This window comes from Anoplopoma fimbria, chromosome 23 (assembly GCF_027596085.1).
Source record: "Anoplopoma fimbria isolate UVic2021 breed Golden Eagle Sablefish chromosome 23, Afim_UVic_2022, whole genome shotgun sequence".
Classification (NCBI taxonomy): Eukaryota; Metazoa; Chordata; class Actinopteri; order Perciformes; family Anoplopomatidae; genus Anoplopoma; species Anoplopoma fimbria.
In genome coordinates this window covers 9,284,740-9,302,638 of record NC_072471.1, presented here as the reverse complement: position 1 = coordinate 9,302,638, position 17,899 = coordinate 9,284,740, and the positions used below count along the sequence as shown (strand labels likewise).

The 17,899-nt window shown below is 39.8% G+C and overlaps 1 protein-coding gene across 1 annotated transcript in view; it reads left to right on the top strand.

Moving 5' to 3' along the window:
* cacna1c (calcium channel, voltage-dependent, L type, alpha 1C subunit) overlaps window positions 1-17,899 on the top strand; it is a 173,552-nt gene that overhangs the window by 124,448 nt on the left and 31,205 nt on the right. The window contains 14 exon segments of the mRNA XM_054624630.1: window positions 2-86; window positions 7,245-7,335; window positions 10,394-10,420; window positions 12,338-12,498; window positions 12,688-12,761; window positions 12,897-13,048; window positions 13,279-13,480; window positions 13,751-13,871; window positions 14,261-14,375; window positions 14,956-15,088; window positions 15,205-15,274; window positions 15,783-15,915; window positions 16,090-16,219; window positions 17,552-17,611. Coding sequence (XP_054480605.1) covers window positions 2-86; window positions 7,245-7,335; window positions 10,394-10,420; window positions 12,338-12,498; window positions 12,688-12,761; window positions 12,897-13,048; window positions 13,279-13,480; window positions 13,751-13,871; window positions 14,261-14,375; window positions 14,956-15,088; window positions 15,205-15,274; window positions 15,783-15,915; window positions 16,090-16,219; window positions 17,552-17,611 — 1,554 coding nt within the window.

The following is a 17,899-nucleotide window of genomic DNA, read 5'->3' as shown; positions in this document are numbered from 1 at the left end:
GGGCTATTTAGACTGGATCACTCAGGCTGAAGACATTGACCCAGAGAATGAAGAGGAGGGCATGGACGATGATAAACCTAGAAACCGTAAGTTCTACAGTGTGTGTGTGTGTGTGTGCACGTGTGTGTGAATTATGAATCGTTGTTCGATGGTATTTTTGGCAGTTTTGGGTTAAGTAAGACTTTGTGTGAGACAGCATGTCTGGATTGATCCTGTTTATATCTGAAGATATTTTGTGCAACGTGCACACAGTAACTAGTGAGCTCACTTGGGTCTCCATCACATGGTAGTGGTTCATAGTGAGTGAATGAGCGACTGGCAGAGTGTCTGACTGACAGACTGAGAGGATGTTAATATTGTCTGCTTGCTTTGGCTGAGAACCCTCCTGTGGTTTAAAGCCTGTTTAGATATTAGTGGAATGTGTCAGACGGCAGCTAATAGCCTCTGGGCACACACTCACATACACACAACAAACACACACATTCACTGACGCAAACACACGCATACACACACTGTAGGTGTGCACCCTTAGGACTGTGTGTACTTGTATTCTGGCAGAAATGTACACACACAAATTAACACCATGTCTTTCTCCACCACACTCTCAGAGAGAGGCAGCCACACATTGCTACACGTCTCCCCAGGACTGAGCTACATTTCCTGGGGAGGAAATGTATAGCACTGGCCTCTTTTGACCTGGAGGTTTAATCTTAGAGAGTTCAGATAGAACTTAAGATGGAGATGGTGAGGAAGAGAGGCAGGGATTTGACTAAATACCTCTCTGTACTATTATGTACTGCTTAGTATGTACAGTATATACTGTAAACTATTTTGTCAATGCATGGTGCTCAGCTTCCTCACATTGATGATGAATGAATGAATGAGGAAGACTAAAGACGCAGAGGCAGAGCATGCATTCTGCATAGAGCCTGCTCATCTTCTGCGGCTCATACTGAGAAACCCTAATGACTGCCAAGGGAAGAGGAAAGAAAGGAAAAAAAGATTATCTAATCTTTCGATGAAGCTCAAGGAATTACCACGGTCAAATGAGCAATGACCCAATTTACATGAAAATAAGGCTCAGCACCCCTGTGGTTAATCTGTAACGAATCTACTTGTTTTCACCTGTTATCACTGCCCTGGGACAATCAGTGGCAGAATCACAGCAGCAGTTGTTTGCATGTTTAAAAACAAACAAATACAAAATGTGGCCCCCATATTGGGCCAATTTTGTAAAATGTCACATCGAAATATTGATATGCTTCTTTCGTTGATTTATTTATTTATTTTTAGGGGAAAACAAGACAGAATGTGTGAGTGCTTCATCCAGACTTATAAGTAAATACTTCTTCTTACTATAATAAAACTAATTTGCTTTAGAAAAAAAACATGTACGTTTTAAGAGTTAAACTGTGGATATCAGTCAGGTGCAAGATTCAGTCCATTACTTTTATTACATTATATAACTCAGGCCCTTAGATGACATAATGATTGATACGTATTATCAGAAATTCTCCATCAGAGAGATCAATCATCCCCGTCGTTTGTGAAGGTGGAAAAATCAAGTCACTTGGCCAACTCAACTCAGCCATATTGCTCTGTCTCCTTCTCTCCTCGATGGATTGATCCTCCTCTGGGAAGATGAATGAGGGCAGTTTGTCCCTGCTGTACGAGACACTTTGCATAGAACAGTGTGCGCACACACACATACGCATGTCCTAAGAATGGACAGGACACTTAGAGAATAGAGGAAGGGAGAGGAGGGAGACAGATGGAAGGGAAAATAGATGTGTGTGTGACAGGAAGGGTATCTGGGACAGAGAACAGATGGGATTTCACATCATGAACAAGTCATACCAGTGACCACACACACACATATACAGAGAACACGCACGCACCCTTCTTCTTGTCTTTCTTTAATCCCATCTTTACATGAACAGCTACAGGGGAATCACATTAATGTATGATGGGAATAGTGTGTTCATATGAATATACAATATTTACAGTATATGTGTGGTTGTTTTTGGTGAGAGTAGTAGATGTCATTCACCGTATTGATTTTATATTTCTCGAGGGGTTGATCAGAGACCACCTAACGACTCCTCATGATAATCTGAAATATGTGATGCTGGAACTTCCCACTGTGTGGATCAACAAGATAAAAGTCTTCAATCATTATTAAAACATATTTTAATGAAGACCACTTACATGTTTTGCCGTTTTGAAACTAAAGTACCACCATACTACGCACCGGTAACGTATTGTCTGTCCTTCTGTCTACACTGATGGATGACAACTTTATTTAGGCCTTTGTCAAGGTCATCAAACAACACCACAGAAAAAAAAAAACCGATACTTGTATATCATGTGGATTGGCTGCCTCCTGGGTTAGCTGTTGGTCAATGTTATAATGGAGGGCAATAAAAGTAAAACTGTATTATATTATCGATTTTTTTCAAAATATATCTATATATCTGGTCATCTGTACATCTCTGTTTGCAGAGACTACATGTTGATCAATTATTTTATATCTCTTTTAATATCTTGCTGATTATGTGTTTTTCATCACAAATATGAAACCTATTTGTGTGTCTGTGCTTTTAAATATGGTGCAGAGAAACCGGTTTTCATTCATCTTTATCATCTGCAATTTTGTCAAAGCTTAGACAATGCTTGAAGTGATAAGTGAATGGTTAATTTATATGGATAACTGTATGATTATCCACTGTGTGAGTAGCTGTTTGACTCACTAAAAAGAATATTGCTAGTACTTTTCTGCAGTACGCTTTGACAATCGTATGTAAATCACTGGAAGAAAAAAAACTGCAGAATCCAACACTAAAATAATCTCAGCATTGAGGAGCACGCTGACAAACGTACAGGCTCGCAACGACGCGAATAGTGTGAAAGGAAGGGGTGAAGTGGACTGAAAACAATAGCTATTGTGTTTGCCAAGATAACGGAGAAAAGGATGGACAAATGTATTGTAACGTGTAGTGCTCATTGAAAACAACCCAGCAACCTGCTATTGAATGTTCACTTCATCCACTCTCTAGAAATATGAATCCTTCCAATGAATTAATCCTCTGTATCTCCTTTTGACCAAGGGATTGAGAATGTTTTAGTCCATGGAAAAGTCTGGCAATGAGACAGAGACTAAAAGTCTAAATGGTACAAGAGAGAAAAAGGCAGCCATGCCTTTTTGCCAGTTATGCTTGTAATACATCTCGAATTATAGTAAGAGCTTGAGTAATGCAATGAGGTGTGACTGTAAAGGGAGAATGACATTTTTGCAGAAGCAATCATGTTTCTTTGCAACAGGTTTTGTATGCCATCAATGCCAGAATGAGAGCATGTGATTATGTGTGTTCCAATACACAGTTTGTGTGCATTTCCATGTTGGTGCTGTTTGTGAGTTCCTATTTGTGTGTATCCGTGTGTGTGTGTGTGTGTGTGTGTGTGTGTGTGTGTGTGTGTGTGTGTGTGTGTGTCTGTGTTGCTGAGCCGTGCTCTCTATCCCCAGGTAAGAGCCAGCGTTTTCAGTCTCTGCGTGGAGCCGTGAAGAAAAATGCGGCTTTCCTTCGTAAGGCGTGTGCGTCTGTCTGCATGGTCCAACACTAGTTAAAGATTTACTGGAAACCTGATTCCAGACATGCAAGCCAACCGCACCTCCTCTCCCTCTCATCTCCTCTCCTTCCCTCTCCCTCCTCCCTCTCCCTCCTCTCCTCTCCTCTCCTCCCTCTCCTCTCCTCCTCTCCCTCCCTCTCCTCTCCCTCTCCCTCTCCCTCTCCTCTCCTCTCCCTCCCTCTCCCCTCTCCTCCCCTCTCATCTCTCCTCCTCCTCTCCCTCTCCTCTCCTCTCCCTTTCCTCTCCTCCTGCTTTGTAGTAAGCACCTTATTTTCAGTGGCTGCCTCTCAACACTGTAAAGTAGTTTATTCTCATTGTCCTCCTCACCCCTTTTTTACACCCTCCATTGAATAATGATCTCAAGGCCGTATATACATTAATATTATCTCCCAGTGGAGACTTGGTCTTTTGCCACCAATTACGATCCCCTGCTGCTGACAATATTGTGTGTCACCTTGACCGTGTTTCATGTTGTTTAAAACGTGTGTAATCAAAAAGACGAGAATCATCAGTACAGTGAATAAGGACATGAGGAGAAAACATCATTTCTGTATTGAGATGCAGCCACCATTTTCCTTCATAGGTTCGTAGGAAAGGAAAGCGTTCGCATCTGCCTGACTTTTCTGAAAAAAAACCCAAGAGGGCAATGTCATCACAGAAAACAATTGGACTGCGGTTTACATGACGACTAAAAACATTTGTAATATTTGTGATGTCACAGTCCTCTCCTTGTTGTTTCAGATTCCTTTCCCTTAAACTCCCCTACACTGTTGCTAGCAAAGCTAGCTGAGATAATAAAAGATAATAGAGAAAATGCCCCAAAATTTGAATTTTAGCCTTTTTATAAATTTCACCCAGCACTTGTCATATTGTTCAGTAGACATGTAAGATACTTCTTTTTACTGACTTCAGTGCTTACATGCTGCTTGTTATGTTATTTTTAACCCCAATGTAATGTGACAATTGCCAAGTGAGCAAAAAAGAGAGACTAAAATTCAAAATACTACATGATTGTATTAAATTTCAACTGCATGGATACCTCATGTTGTGAATATTTTGTCTAGGATATAAACTGTGAAACTGTGTCACGTTTGGTAATAGAATGTTTGACTGCTTGATATATCTGATAATGCCCAATGAAGATGATGGCATGGACAATTGATAACTGATTTAAGCCATTTTTTCATATGTTGACAATATCACACACAAGCACACACACACACACACACACACACACATGTTTTTTCCCCAAAACTATTGTACTGGATACTCTTGTCATCATTCAGTTCAATACATTATGGTTGAGTTTGGTTATTTCAGTGCTATTATTTCATATATTTTTCTCATTCACACATGCCAACATTGCTGAGAATGAATGAATCCCTCGGTTGAGCTGGAAAAAGTGTGACCCTTTCCTTTCTTTCTCATTCCCTCTCTCCTTCCATCTCTCTCCCTCTCATGCTGCTTGTTCCTTCCTTCACGTCTCCCTCCTTCGCTCCGTGTCTCAAGTCTTTTGGGTTTACTCTAACAATAGGGTTTTAAACTAGTTCAGAGCTCCATTGAGGAGAAGGCACTAGGCTGGTTTTATATTTGAAAAGGCTTTAGCCTCGGGAGAGACCGGAGGGCCCCGAGTGCTTTTAACTAAGTAGCGTAGCAGCAGGTGTTATGTGTCAAGGTTGGGGAACATACAGCGTGTTCACAGCAGAGGCCTTAATGTTCAGAGAGACCATCCCGATCTCTACAGCACAGAATTCATCCATCACCAAGCATGTGGCAAAGCACACTGTTCACTCACTGTAGCTTACTTTGATGTATTGTGTGAGCTAAGTGCTTACAAGCCAGCTCTTGAAGTAAAACACACACACACACACAAGTACATATATATATATATAGGTTCTTAAACCTATTAATGCTACAAATGTTGACTCATTTATATTTAATCAATTGTAAGAAAAAAAAAATCTATGCTTTATTGTCATGGTAAAAGAAAATGTCTTGATGACCACAGCCAGCTGTCTTTCCTTTGCTTGACTTTATTGCCTATTTGTTTGGCACAACGAAATGTACTAATCTTTATTCAAGGTTATATAGCTCATACATTGGCCATACATTCACCATCATTCTTTTTTTATATGGAACTTAAAGTAGATTTCCTCTTAGAAAATCTGCATGAAGAACTATTAAAATGATCAGTAGGAATGCAGAAGGGACAACGACAGGGTTTAAAATTGTTTTTGGAAAGTGATTTCTATAACTGGAGCTGAGATAAATAAAGCACAATTGAAAGACGAGCTCTTTATTTTGAAGTTACTTACTAAAAAATATATAATAATACAAATTAAGATTGTGATTATTCAGTTTTTTTTAAATGCCCTCTAATCTTAAGTGCCCATCATGTCCCTTGGTTTCATGCTCAGTGTCGTGTTGCAAGAGTAGGTTGTGCTTTATTTAACAGTAGATATTTTACTTTAATACAAGATGCATTGAGATTCATATCGGAATCTGACTCAGGTACCCAGAGGGTGTTACAATAAGTGTTTGAGGTGACAGCGAAAGAGCTGCAGCTCATTCCCGCAGGCAGCCAAAGATTGACAGAAGCAATAAAAAGCAATGTATCACTTTATATCAGTCTCTCTACCAGCCATCTCCACATTCATCTCTTTTTTTCCTCTCCTTCCATCCATACCTCCCTCGATGCTCCCGTCACCCCCTCCCCTCAACGTTCTCCATCTTTTTCCTCTTTAACACTTTTCCATCTTCCCAGTATTCATCCTTCCTTCTCTACACACCACTACAATTACGATAAGAACACATTTGCAGTCTCCTTAAAAACAAAGACCGAGCTTCTTACCTGTTTATACATCTGCAAAAAAAGATTAAGTTAATTAACGAATTTTCAGATGTTTGCGTTGACATAAATCCTGCCAAAGCTCTCGCAGCTTGATTAAAGTTTAGAAGCCTGAATAAGAAGCATTACAGGTTTTTTTTTCTCAAAACCTTGGCTGCAATTAAGCTCAAACATCCCCCGCAAGGTTTGCAGACCAAATACCAAAATCTCCAGTTTGTTTTTTTCTTTCAATCTCCATGAGCTATGAAATCACAAAAGGGTTTTGTTCAGATTTAGTTCACCCAGAATTAAGCAATCCTGAAGATTAGAAGTTGAAATCCCTCCTAATAGCTGTTGCAGGGGTTGTGTCCCAGTATGCCTAACTGGTAAATATTGCTAGTATGGAAACTTAGCGTGTAATTAGTTTAGGCAATAAGTGCAAATATATAATGTATAGTTACTTTATAATCTTATAGAAATCAGGTGAGTTAATTAGCAGTGTTTGACCCAGAGTCGAGTGCAGCCCTCAGTATTTAACTATAAAACTCTTGATGTAGCTTTTTAGTGTGTGTCTAGTAATTCATTTGTAAAGTCGCGGACATTTTGGAGTCCATAAAGATTTAAGATCAAGGTTTAGAGCAAGCAATACAGTAAAATACGGCTCCAGATTGATGTACAACCCTTTTCACCTGGCCTGTTAATTCATCTTTGTCCCTCTTTCTTTTTCTCTCTTTCGTTCTCTATCTGTCACCTCCTTTTTTTTTTTCTCGGGCTCCTTCCTGTCTCTCAGTGAGCATGCCAGCCAGTGAGAATGAATCAGTCAACACAGACAACGCCCCCGGGGGAGACGTGGAGGGGGAGACCTGCTGTACCCGGCTAGCGTAAGTACCTTACCCTCTCCTCATACACTACTCTTCTCATCCTTCTATCCCTCAGCTCTCTCTCTCTCTCGGTCACCTTCTGTCAATCTCAAGGATGACCTCTATGCTGCATCTTACCTGTAACAGCACTTGAATGTTAGCGATGCTCAAAGTGGCTCTGTCCTTCACTGCTCTCACAAAGCCAGACCTCTGTTTCGTCAAACTCACAGAGGCAACGCTGGTTAGAGGAGAGTGACAGTGTTTTATCGTCATCCTCGAAACTGAAAAACTTGATAAGGAGAACTTGGGTGGATCTGAGGAGGCAGCTAAACAGAGTTGCTGTTTCCAGAGGAGGTCTGTTTTATTTTTACAGCTAATTAAGTTACTCCTTTTCCCCAAAAATCTGTGACCTTGATGAAACGGAGGTCGGGCTAAGAGGAAATAATCCCACACTTGAGCCTTAATCATTTTTTCTAGTAAACAACAACAAAACCACCCCACTGAAGTCATACATTGGCTCTAGTTCCTGGATCTTTTTTTTTTTCATTTCTGCAAATTAAAATGTTTATAATCGTGCTTTGCGGCACATTTTTATATTTAAATATATACATGTCATACCAAAAAATTAATTTTCACAAAGTAGAAATACAAGTTTATATTTTGTAAGTAACTTCTAAGTTTGTCCAGTTGGATTTCATACATCAAAGTGTCACAGAATTTTAGTTCTGAGTACTAGGTCTGAGCCGTTTTTTACTAAAGGCATTATAAAAATGCATGAACAGAAGAATAAATGAGAGAAGAGGGCAAACTGTCTGTGGTACAAATAAAGTTTGACCTTCATTTTGACGCTACAAAACGTAGAAAAGCAGAACATCTGTCATGCCCACGTCTCATCTAATAGTAATCCATGTACTTTTTCCTTTTCTACTCTCTGTCAGTTTCTGCTCTTTCGCTCTCCCCTTTGTGTGTTTGTTTGTGAAGTGCTTTCCTCCTCCCCTGTGGGAGCTCACGAACAGCTGACTCACTTGCTCCTGCTCCCCCCTCCCCTTTCTTTTATTTTTTTTGCATTATTCAAACAAGTGCATTGCTTTCTTTCTTAGACAGAGGGCCACGCAGGAGCCGTGACCCCAGCGGGCCCACTGCACCACACAGCAGCTAACACACCTACATATAAAACGTTTCATCAGTGTGAACGTAGCAGAATAGAGTAGAATTGAAGAGAGAAAGTTCCTGTGCTTTATGAAATAATTTAGAGGTGAAATCAAATCGAGAATACTCTTGACCAGAGAAACAGTAAAGCCAGTAGGTACACTTGGATGGAACACTGTTGTTTATCTGTACTCTTGCTGTCCATCTGTTTCTATTGTCTTTGTTATGTTGTTTGTGTTTATTTGTCCCATCAGACCAAAACAACTCGAAACAAAAAAGGATACATCATAACTCAGTCTTTAAACACATAATGTCAAATAGAAGATATTGTGAAATAAGCAAATTAGCAATTTGTATCATTCCATTTGATGCGTTTGTTGCACCGTGTTGGAACTAATGTCAATCTGCCATTTACTTCACGATTTATTGATAAATCGTTTTGTCACTAAAATGAATAATAGTGAAAATAATTAGTTAAAAGTTCCTCACAGTAACTTAAATCATTGATTGCATTAAAGATCGAATATTGCCAAAAGAGAGATAAAAGTTCTATCACTAAATGCTTCTTGATTACATATCAGCTCCTTGTGTACCAATAAACATTATAAAGGGACAAAGTTTATTTTTCTCACTCTTAAATTCTAAAACAGCTGCAGAAAAAAACTTTTGATTTTTGAAAACTCTCACAAAAGTGTTTAGGTCTACACTCTACAGTATCAATCTCCTTTTTTGTGAACCACATAGAGCTTCAGAATTTGCACCTGAAATTGTCTGACTTGAATAAGTGATCAGACCGTCCTAAACCAAATGAATAGTAAACCTTACCAAGTAATGCGAGCCGTCAGCACTCCTCTGTGAGTCTGCAACGAGTTTGGCTGGGGGCATTTGCTCACACTATTAGGAGATAAATGTGGAGACTGTGTTTGTCAGTTCTTCTTTACATTGCTATGGCGATAAACCTCGGGGTAGGAGCTATTTCGACGCCCGCTGATCTCCATAATCGAGACGGACACATAGAGAGGAGAGAAGTGTGTGCTGTCAGCCTCCATATCCAGCCAGTCAGTCATTTTATTCTATCGTCGAATCAGTCAGTGAGTCATTTCATTGCTTCAGTCAGTCAACGGGTCATCTGCTTTTTACAAACAAAATCAGTGCACAGTTGCTCACAACAACTCCCTTAAAGCTCATTACAGTATGTGATCCTACTATCTTCTATTTTGATTCATCAAACAACCTTTGGCTGATAGAAGAGCGTCGTTCTATAATGTCACCAGCATGTTGCACAAGTTGCCCCATGGTCAGATCATGTACTCAAACACTACAGATATGTGTCAAATTTCCACCGTGGGAATTTATCTTTTCTCTCCTCCTCTCCTCTCTTCTCTTCTCTTCTCCTCTCCTCTCCTCTCCTCTCCTCTCCTCTCCTCTCCTTCCAGAGACAATGTCTTCCATAATCTCTTGTCCTCAGTACTTTATGTATGTACCTTTTGCTGTTACAGTGGTGCACAATCAACAGACAGTTGTCTATTTATACATTGTGTTTTTTCACACCAGGACTGATTGGAGGAAATCCAAACTTAAAGCATTTTTTTCTTTTGACTGGATGCCACTGTTTATATGTTTTCTTGGGGTGATTTGTTCAAAAGAAAAGTGGGTGAATTACTGAAGTTCATTCAGTTCTGCAGAAAAAATACAAGACCGGCAGCTTTTATGCCTGAGAAGTGTAGTTCACCTCAGGCTCTAAACTAGCAAATGTTGATATAAAGTAACTGCATTTCAAAAAGGCAGGAAATGCTGGACCCACACTAAGTTGTTGAAGCAGTATATTTGCTAAGGCAAATATCACTCTCAAATCACCCCTTTCATGTTGTGTACCTGTCTATGTGTGTTATGTGTGTGTGTATAATCCATTTTGTTTTCTGTGTTCCAGAAATAGGATCTCCAAATCCAAGTTCAGGTTAGTACATGTTATCATAGTCTTTTAATTCACCTGCTCGAATGTCTCTACTGCTGTGATACTTGTATGGTTGCTGGATGTGTGTGTGTGTGTGTGTGTGTGTGTGTGTGTGTGTGTGTGTGTGTGTGTGTGTGTGTGTGTGTGTGTGTGTGTGTGTGTGTGTGTGTGTGTGTGTGTTTGTTTGTTTGTTTACAGTCATGCAAAGGACACACAGACAAACAGAAAGAGTGAGAGAGCTTTGCTCTATAAAATAATAGTTTATCTTTTAGAAAATGTACTTTCTTTCTTGCAAAGAGTTAGATGAGAAGATTAATACTACTCTCATGTCTGCATGGTTGATATCAATCTACAGCTCAGCTTAGCACAGAGTATGGGAGCAGGGGGAAACGAATAGTCTGTCTAAGGTAACAAGACCAGCCTACCAGCACTACTAAGGCTCACTAATTAACATGATTTATCTCCTAATTAACATGATTTATCTCCTTTGTTTAATCTGTACAAACTGCAAGTTATGGTTCGAGGTGGGTTATAGCAAAGCTATTTCTTTTTCCACCTGTTTCCTCTCTAAGCTACGCTAACTGGCTGCTGGCTGTATCTTAATATAGAACATATAACAGCCAGATAATGTACAGCCATTAAACAGATTAAACAGTCATTTAATCTTCTCATCCTACTCTCTGCATGAAAGCATTTGGAAATATTCCTTAAAAGATCATTGGTCATTTTCTAGAAAAACAATGAGGTTTATTGTTCCTATCGGGGACAAAATAATTTTGTAGATCTTAATATGAAAAAAATACTGTAACACAATATGTTTCCTCAAATAACAATCCTAGACATTACAAATGTCTTTTTTTTTTGATAATGCATGTCCGCCTGTCTTGTGAGTTGTGTCTCATGTAACATTCAGTGTGTGCATCATGGCAGAAGCCGCTGTGTGCCATACATGACTCTAAATAGCTACTACACACTCAGAAGACTGGTGAAACATGAATCATGTATACGCAGAGAAGAATAACAATTCCTGGTGAGCTGTGAAATCTCCTTGCAACCATTTCTGTTGTTGTGGAGTATCAGTGGAGGAAGGGGTTAAGGGTGGATAATCAATAGACACCCACAATAGAAAAAGACAGATGATTGATTAGGGCAGTTATGGTTTGAATTCATTTAGTTGTTATGAATTGTTTGGTCTGATAGATTTCCTCATAGATTTTCTTGTAATTACACGCTACAGTTGTCCGGTCATTGGTACATCAGTGTAGGTGAAGATTGGTGTGACCCTTTAAGTAGAGTGCTTCACTTGGATGTGAGTGCGAGGTGTGAAGCTGGCAATTACCAGAAACAATAACTTTCATTTTTCAACAGTAGAGGGCAGGAAAAGTGCAAAAGACCTTGGGCATATAACAACACCGGAAATCATCTTGAATTGTGTAAAAAGATTTAGTTTTTTACGCTAAAATGAACCAGTTATTCATTTGAAGCAGGAATTTCCCTTGACGTGTGAATAGCAGTTTGACATATTTCAGTTTAAACTTGTTCCCTCAATCATTTCATGAGAATAAGCGTTCATTTTTTTCCTCAAATGGTCCATATTTCATCCTGCAACATAGCTCATCGTACTGACTTTTTCTTGGTGTGAAACGTCTTTGAGGATGACTAACTTCTCCACAGCTCAACAAGAGACTACCACCAGCCAACGGATGATGTCATCACTACTTTGTAGACCGACTAATTGACTATTTATTTTTCTTCTTTCTCATCCGCTGTTTTTTTCCCACTCTCTTCTTCACTTGTTTCTTTTGACCATTCGGATTTGTTTTTTTCTTCTTTCTTCTCTCATGGGCTCTTCCTCTTTCTTTCCTCTCTCCCTTCTTTCCTCACCTTTCCATCTCTCATTTTCTGCTTCTTCCTCCTTAGTCGATACTCTCGGAGGTGGAACAGGCTGTGTAGGAGGAAGTGCAGGGCGGCGGTCAAATCACAGGTTTTCTATTGGCTGGTCATCTTCCTGGTTTTCCTCAACACTCTGACCATCGCCTCTGAACATCACCGGCAGCCTCAGTGGTTAACTGATGTACAAGGTACGTGAGCACACACATACATTAACGTACACAGTAACACTGACATACCTCTTTTCATTGTGATCGTAGCTAAATAATTCACCTTTTTTGCATTGTATATCCTTATTCACCCTATTATTCTTCCCGTTTCCTCTTTCCAACCCTTCCACTTTCCTCCTTACTCCCTCTCCTGTCTTTCCTCCTCCTCAGACATAGCCAACAAGGTGATGCTAGCACTCTTCACTGGTGAGATGGTGTTGAAGATGTACAGTCTGGGTCTGCAGGTCGGTTGCTAAGCATTATTTTTCCTCAAAATTAGTTGTATGGGAAAAGATTGTATTATGTGTCAAGAGGAACGTAAACTCCTGTCTCAAGTGTTTGCTACCTTAACGTTTTGCTCCTCTCTAAACTCTCCACAGGCGTACTTTGTTTCGCTCTTCAATCGCTTCGACAGCTTTGTAGTATGTGGAGGAATTCTTGAGACCATTCTGGTGGAAACCAAGATCATGTCTCCTCTCGGCATCTCTGTGTTGCGTTGCGTACGCTTGCTGAGAATCTTCAAAATAACCAGGTTGGTATAGACATCTTGAGTATTGACGATTATCGAGTATCCATATGTCCTTCCACACACATACATTAACATTTTAAAGTCAACTCTTTCTGCACTGGATACTGAAACACATTAGCAACTGTTAGATTGAAAAATGTCCTCAGGATGCATGTTTAGTTATCTTCTTTTACACCTGTATGTACTTGTATTTGTGTGCATGCACACATATTAACTGGATGTGTCTCCCACAGATACTGGAACTCCCTGTCCAACCTGGTGGCCTCCCTGCTGAACTCTGTTCGCTCCATCGCTTCCCTGTTGCTCCTGCTCTTCCTCTTCATCATTATCTTCTCCCTGCTCGGCATGCAGCTGTTTGGGGGGAAATTCAACTTCGACGAGACCAGACGCAGTACCTTTGACAACTTTCCCCAGTCTCTGCTCACTGTGTTTCAGGTGATGATACGGCAACATTTTCTGGTCTGGGTCTTGTTTTCCCGAGTTGTTTTCTTCCATCTTGGCCTGTCTTGTATTCTCAGCTTGTGTCAGTAAAATTATGGCCTTTGTCTTCTCCAATGTACAAAAAATAATTTAATCTCGTGTGAGTCCTACAGTGATGTGAAATGTAATATGTCACTGTGACAAGAGTGTGACTTCCTTCCAATGAGTTCCAACTTTCATAAGATTTTCTCAAGATTTTAATTCAATGTCTTTCTTTCTCCACAGATCCTAACGGGAGAGGACTGGAACTCTGTGATGTATGATGGTATCATGGCGTACGGTGGCCCGTCTTTCCCTGGCATGCTGGTCTGCATCTACTTTATCATCCTCTTCATCTGTGGAAACTGTATCCTGCCTCAAAAGAACAGCCTATATGAAGTGGATCTTAAGAGAGGTGGAGGGGTGATGAGTGATAACAAGAACTCAAAAATCCAAAGTCTGTTTGTTTTCTGATTCTGTTAAATTGCATCATTTCAACCACAAAACAATGTGTTTGGTTTTGTTTTTGAATGAAATCTATCCCCTATTTAGGATGCGGAAGCAGCAGGGAAGGGTCTGTTTTGCATGATATCACTCATGAAGCCCACACTGAGCATCTCTACTCAAGCTGTTCAGTGTCTTTCAGATGCAGAAAGATTGCTAATTATCCACTTAGCCTACCAGGATTATTGGCAACCAACCACACAAATGATCTGCTGGGTCAGAAACATCCTTAGCTTCAACCCCTCTGAACAGATATCTTACTCAATGTCTTCTTGGCCATTGCTGTCGACAATCTGGCAGACGCTGAGAGCCTGACATCCGCCCAGAAAGAGGAGGAAGAGGAGAAGGAGAGGAAAAAACTTGCCAGGTAAAGCAGAAAGATAAGGAAAAACAAGTAGACAGTAAACTGAGTAAAATAAATATATAAAATGGAATATAGGCAGTTAGGCAAGGAGGCATTTAAGGATGCAGGTACTCGAGCTTTGAAATCAAAGTACTAAAAATGCTTTACAATTAGAATACGAACATATTATTATGTGTTAAAGCCAAGCTGACATTTGTCTGCTTGGCTTTTCTGTCTGTGCCAATTTTATTGGGTAATTTCAGCGCCTCATTCAGTGCAAAGGTAATTTGTTAGCGATGGTAATGTGAGCTTTTAGTGCCGCTGAGGAAGAAAGTGTCCCCCTCAATGGCACAAATCATTAAATGTCTCCTTTTTGGTTGCAGCTTGTATTGATCTTCAAAGAAAAGTGTGATGGAAAACAACCATGTGACTGCTCACTCTGTGTTTGACTGTGATTATAACGGCACATCCTCCTTCTGTGATTGAAATACTCCCCATCATTGAAAATCTATATGTTTATTTTGTTCTTTTGGTGTTGAATTAATTGTGATTGAATACACTTAAGAAAAGAGTAAAGATGCTAAACTTCTCCCTTTTTCTCCAGGTTGGCCAGTCCAGAGAAACGTCATGCCAACGAGAAGCCGCCTCTGGTGGAGGAGAAGAAGGAGAAGAAGAAGAAGGAGAAGATAGAGCTGAAGTCCATCACCTCTGATGGAGAGACAAACACAGCTACTAAGGTACACGCACATCTCAAGAAAGATAAAGACACAGACCTCAAAAAGCACACGCAAGTGTGTGTGTTGTATGAGAAATCCATGAGTTGGTAAATAAATATAATGCTCTCTCTCTGCAGATTACCATGGATGACTACTGTGGAGATGAGAGTGAAGAGAAGAACCCATACCCTGCCAATGATTACATAGGTAACCCACAAACCAGATGCATGTGCTTTGTTTACGTACGAATAATTAGATTAGATGAATCGTGACCATAAATCATTTGATTGGAGTAAACTAAATATTAGAAAAATGGAAAAAATGCAAAGATACAAGACTGTGTAGGTAATTATTTTAAGAGTGAAGGGACTACTCATCCCATAAACTATTGCGATTGGCGACTCGCTGCCCTCTCCAAACTCCTCAAAGTTTTGAACCTACCACTGTTGATATAAAATGATTACACATTGAGCAGCTGTGTGGCTTAGTTCTTGCCTCAAATCTTTCAGGTGAACTATTTTTATAATATAATGGAAAGTTTGGCCCGGTTTTCAATCCGGGCGCAGACACCATAGCAGCACATAGAAGCATGTACCCTCTCTAGCCATTTCCATTGTTACAGCGGCCTCCACCAATCAGAGTTGGTGGAGTTTCTGCTAACGCACATTTACTTAACATCTTTTAAAACTATTTACTTTTTCCTCCCTCTCATCAGGAGAAGATGATGAAGAAGAGCCGGAGATGCCAGTGGGCCCGAGGCCGCGGCCACTCTCCGACGTTCAGCTGAAGGAGAAGGCCATTCCCATGCCTGAGGCCCGCGCTTTCTTCGTTTTCAGCCACACCAACAAGTAAGAGGACAATTCTGCCTAACCTCATTTCCCCCCCCCTCTCTTTCTGTTTTTATCCAATCTGTCTGTTTCTCCACGTATTTTTCTATCCTCTTTGTTCAAATCTCTATCTGATTGTATAAAATGTTTAAGTAACAAGGGACTCAAATATGTTTTTCTCACTTTGTTTTTTAGATTCAGGGTTCTGTGCCATAAGATCGTCAACCACAACATCTTCACCAACCTCATCCTCTTCTTCATCCTGCTCAGCAGCATCAGTCTGGCAGCAGAGGACCCGGTCAAGAACGACTCTTTCAGAAACCAGGTAACACACGCAATAAAAATAAAAAATACTTGTATTAAAGTATGAATGCAGTATAAACACATATAAGGCCAAATATACATCAAGTCACAGAGGCAAGAGGGTCAGAGACAGAGGCAAACAAATTTAGTAATCCGTAGTTGCCAACATATTTCATTCTGTATTAAATGGATTATAGCTGACAGCTTTGGGGAACTAAAGTTTATTGTGACTGGCCTGTTACACTTAATGAGACTTCTTCTAGAGTACTGTGACTAACTTCATGTTAAGAATATGTGAAATGGCTTTGTCTTGTCAATTTAACTCTTTGTTTTATTAAGCCAGCCTGGAAACTTAACATGCAGCCAAGAAATGTGGTTAAAATGTATTTGTTTCAATTATTCCCCATTTAACCAAGAAAGTGTATTTTTTGTATCAATAAGAAATGGCATATATAAATTTGCATACAACAGCTGAAACTGTTTACTCAGCCTTAGGCCAAACTGTTAAATCTCAAAACATGTACTATTTGTATTCATGGAGACAATGTCTTCACTGCTGATATAGAGCATCACCATATCGATAATATATTAATGTTGTTTAGTGTTTATGGATGTAATTCATGAGCTGAGATCTAATGTAAAGAGTACTGTACTGAGCTCTGTGTGTGCTGTATGTATGTTTGTGTATTGTTTGTTCTCTCAGTGAGCAAGATCCGCTGGAGGCTTGAAAAGATCTGCTTTATTGTGTTTCCCTTTGCTATCGTATAGACGGCTGGATATTAGTCTACCTCAATTAACCTTAGTCTGAAACCTTAATGAAATAATACATCCTGTTTTTCAGATTCCGCTTTGTTTTCAAAGTATATTTTAGTTCAATTGGAATCCATTATCCTCTGACCTGAGCTCAGCCTTATTATTTCATTATGTTGTGGAGTCATCCAGGACGAGGCTACAGTTTGACCATAATTTCAGCCGTAACCCCCGAAGAACTGCACTTCCTCCTGTTTCTCTGTTTGTTTCAACCATGTAAACAATTCCATTAAAAGCTCAGACCATTACACAGTTGTTTTGTTACGGGTTGACTCTAGAATTGGCAAGAATGCCAGGTTGGTTTTCATTGAGTTAAGTTTTGAAGGTTGCCAAATTCATTCAGCCTTGTACATGTTGAACAACCTCAGTCACAATTTTAGCATAGGGTTAGTATTATTACAAACACAACGGATGACATAATGAAAGCCTTTGAATATTGTTTTAATCCCAGGAATGATATTGTGTAGAATACATTAGTCCAGCACTATCATGGAAATGGTATCCCTAAACTTCATACAATGATTCCCTTTGTTGCTTTTTTTAGATCCTGGGCTATGCAGACCATGTCTTTACTGGACTCTTCACCATAGAGATCATTCTTAAGGTAGTATTTAATGTTTGTGATACATGATAAGGGGTCCTTATAACCTGCAAGTGCTACAGTATTCCTTTGAATTACTTCCATGTGGTCCCAAACATCTTTTTAAAGAGTGCCTACATTTAGGATCGTAATAGAGACTGATTTTTGGCTGTGCTGCTGACAAACAATGTTTAATGTTTGTTGCAAACTGGTTGATGTACCTGGCGAGAAGGCCTTTGCTGCATCAGAACATCAAAAATAGTCAGTCAAATAACTTTAAGTATGTGTCCTTAGTAGTAAACCGTTCCTTAA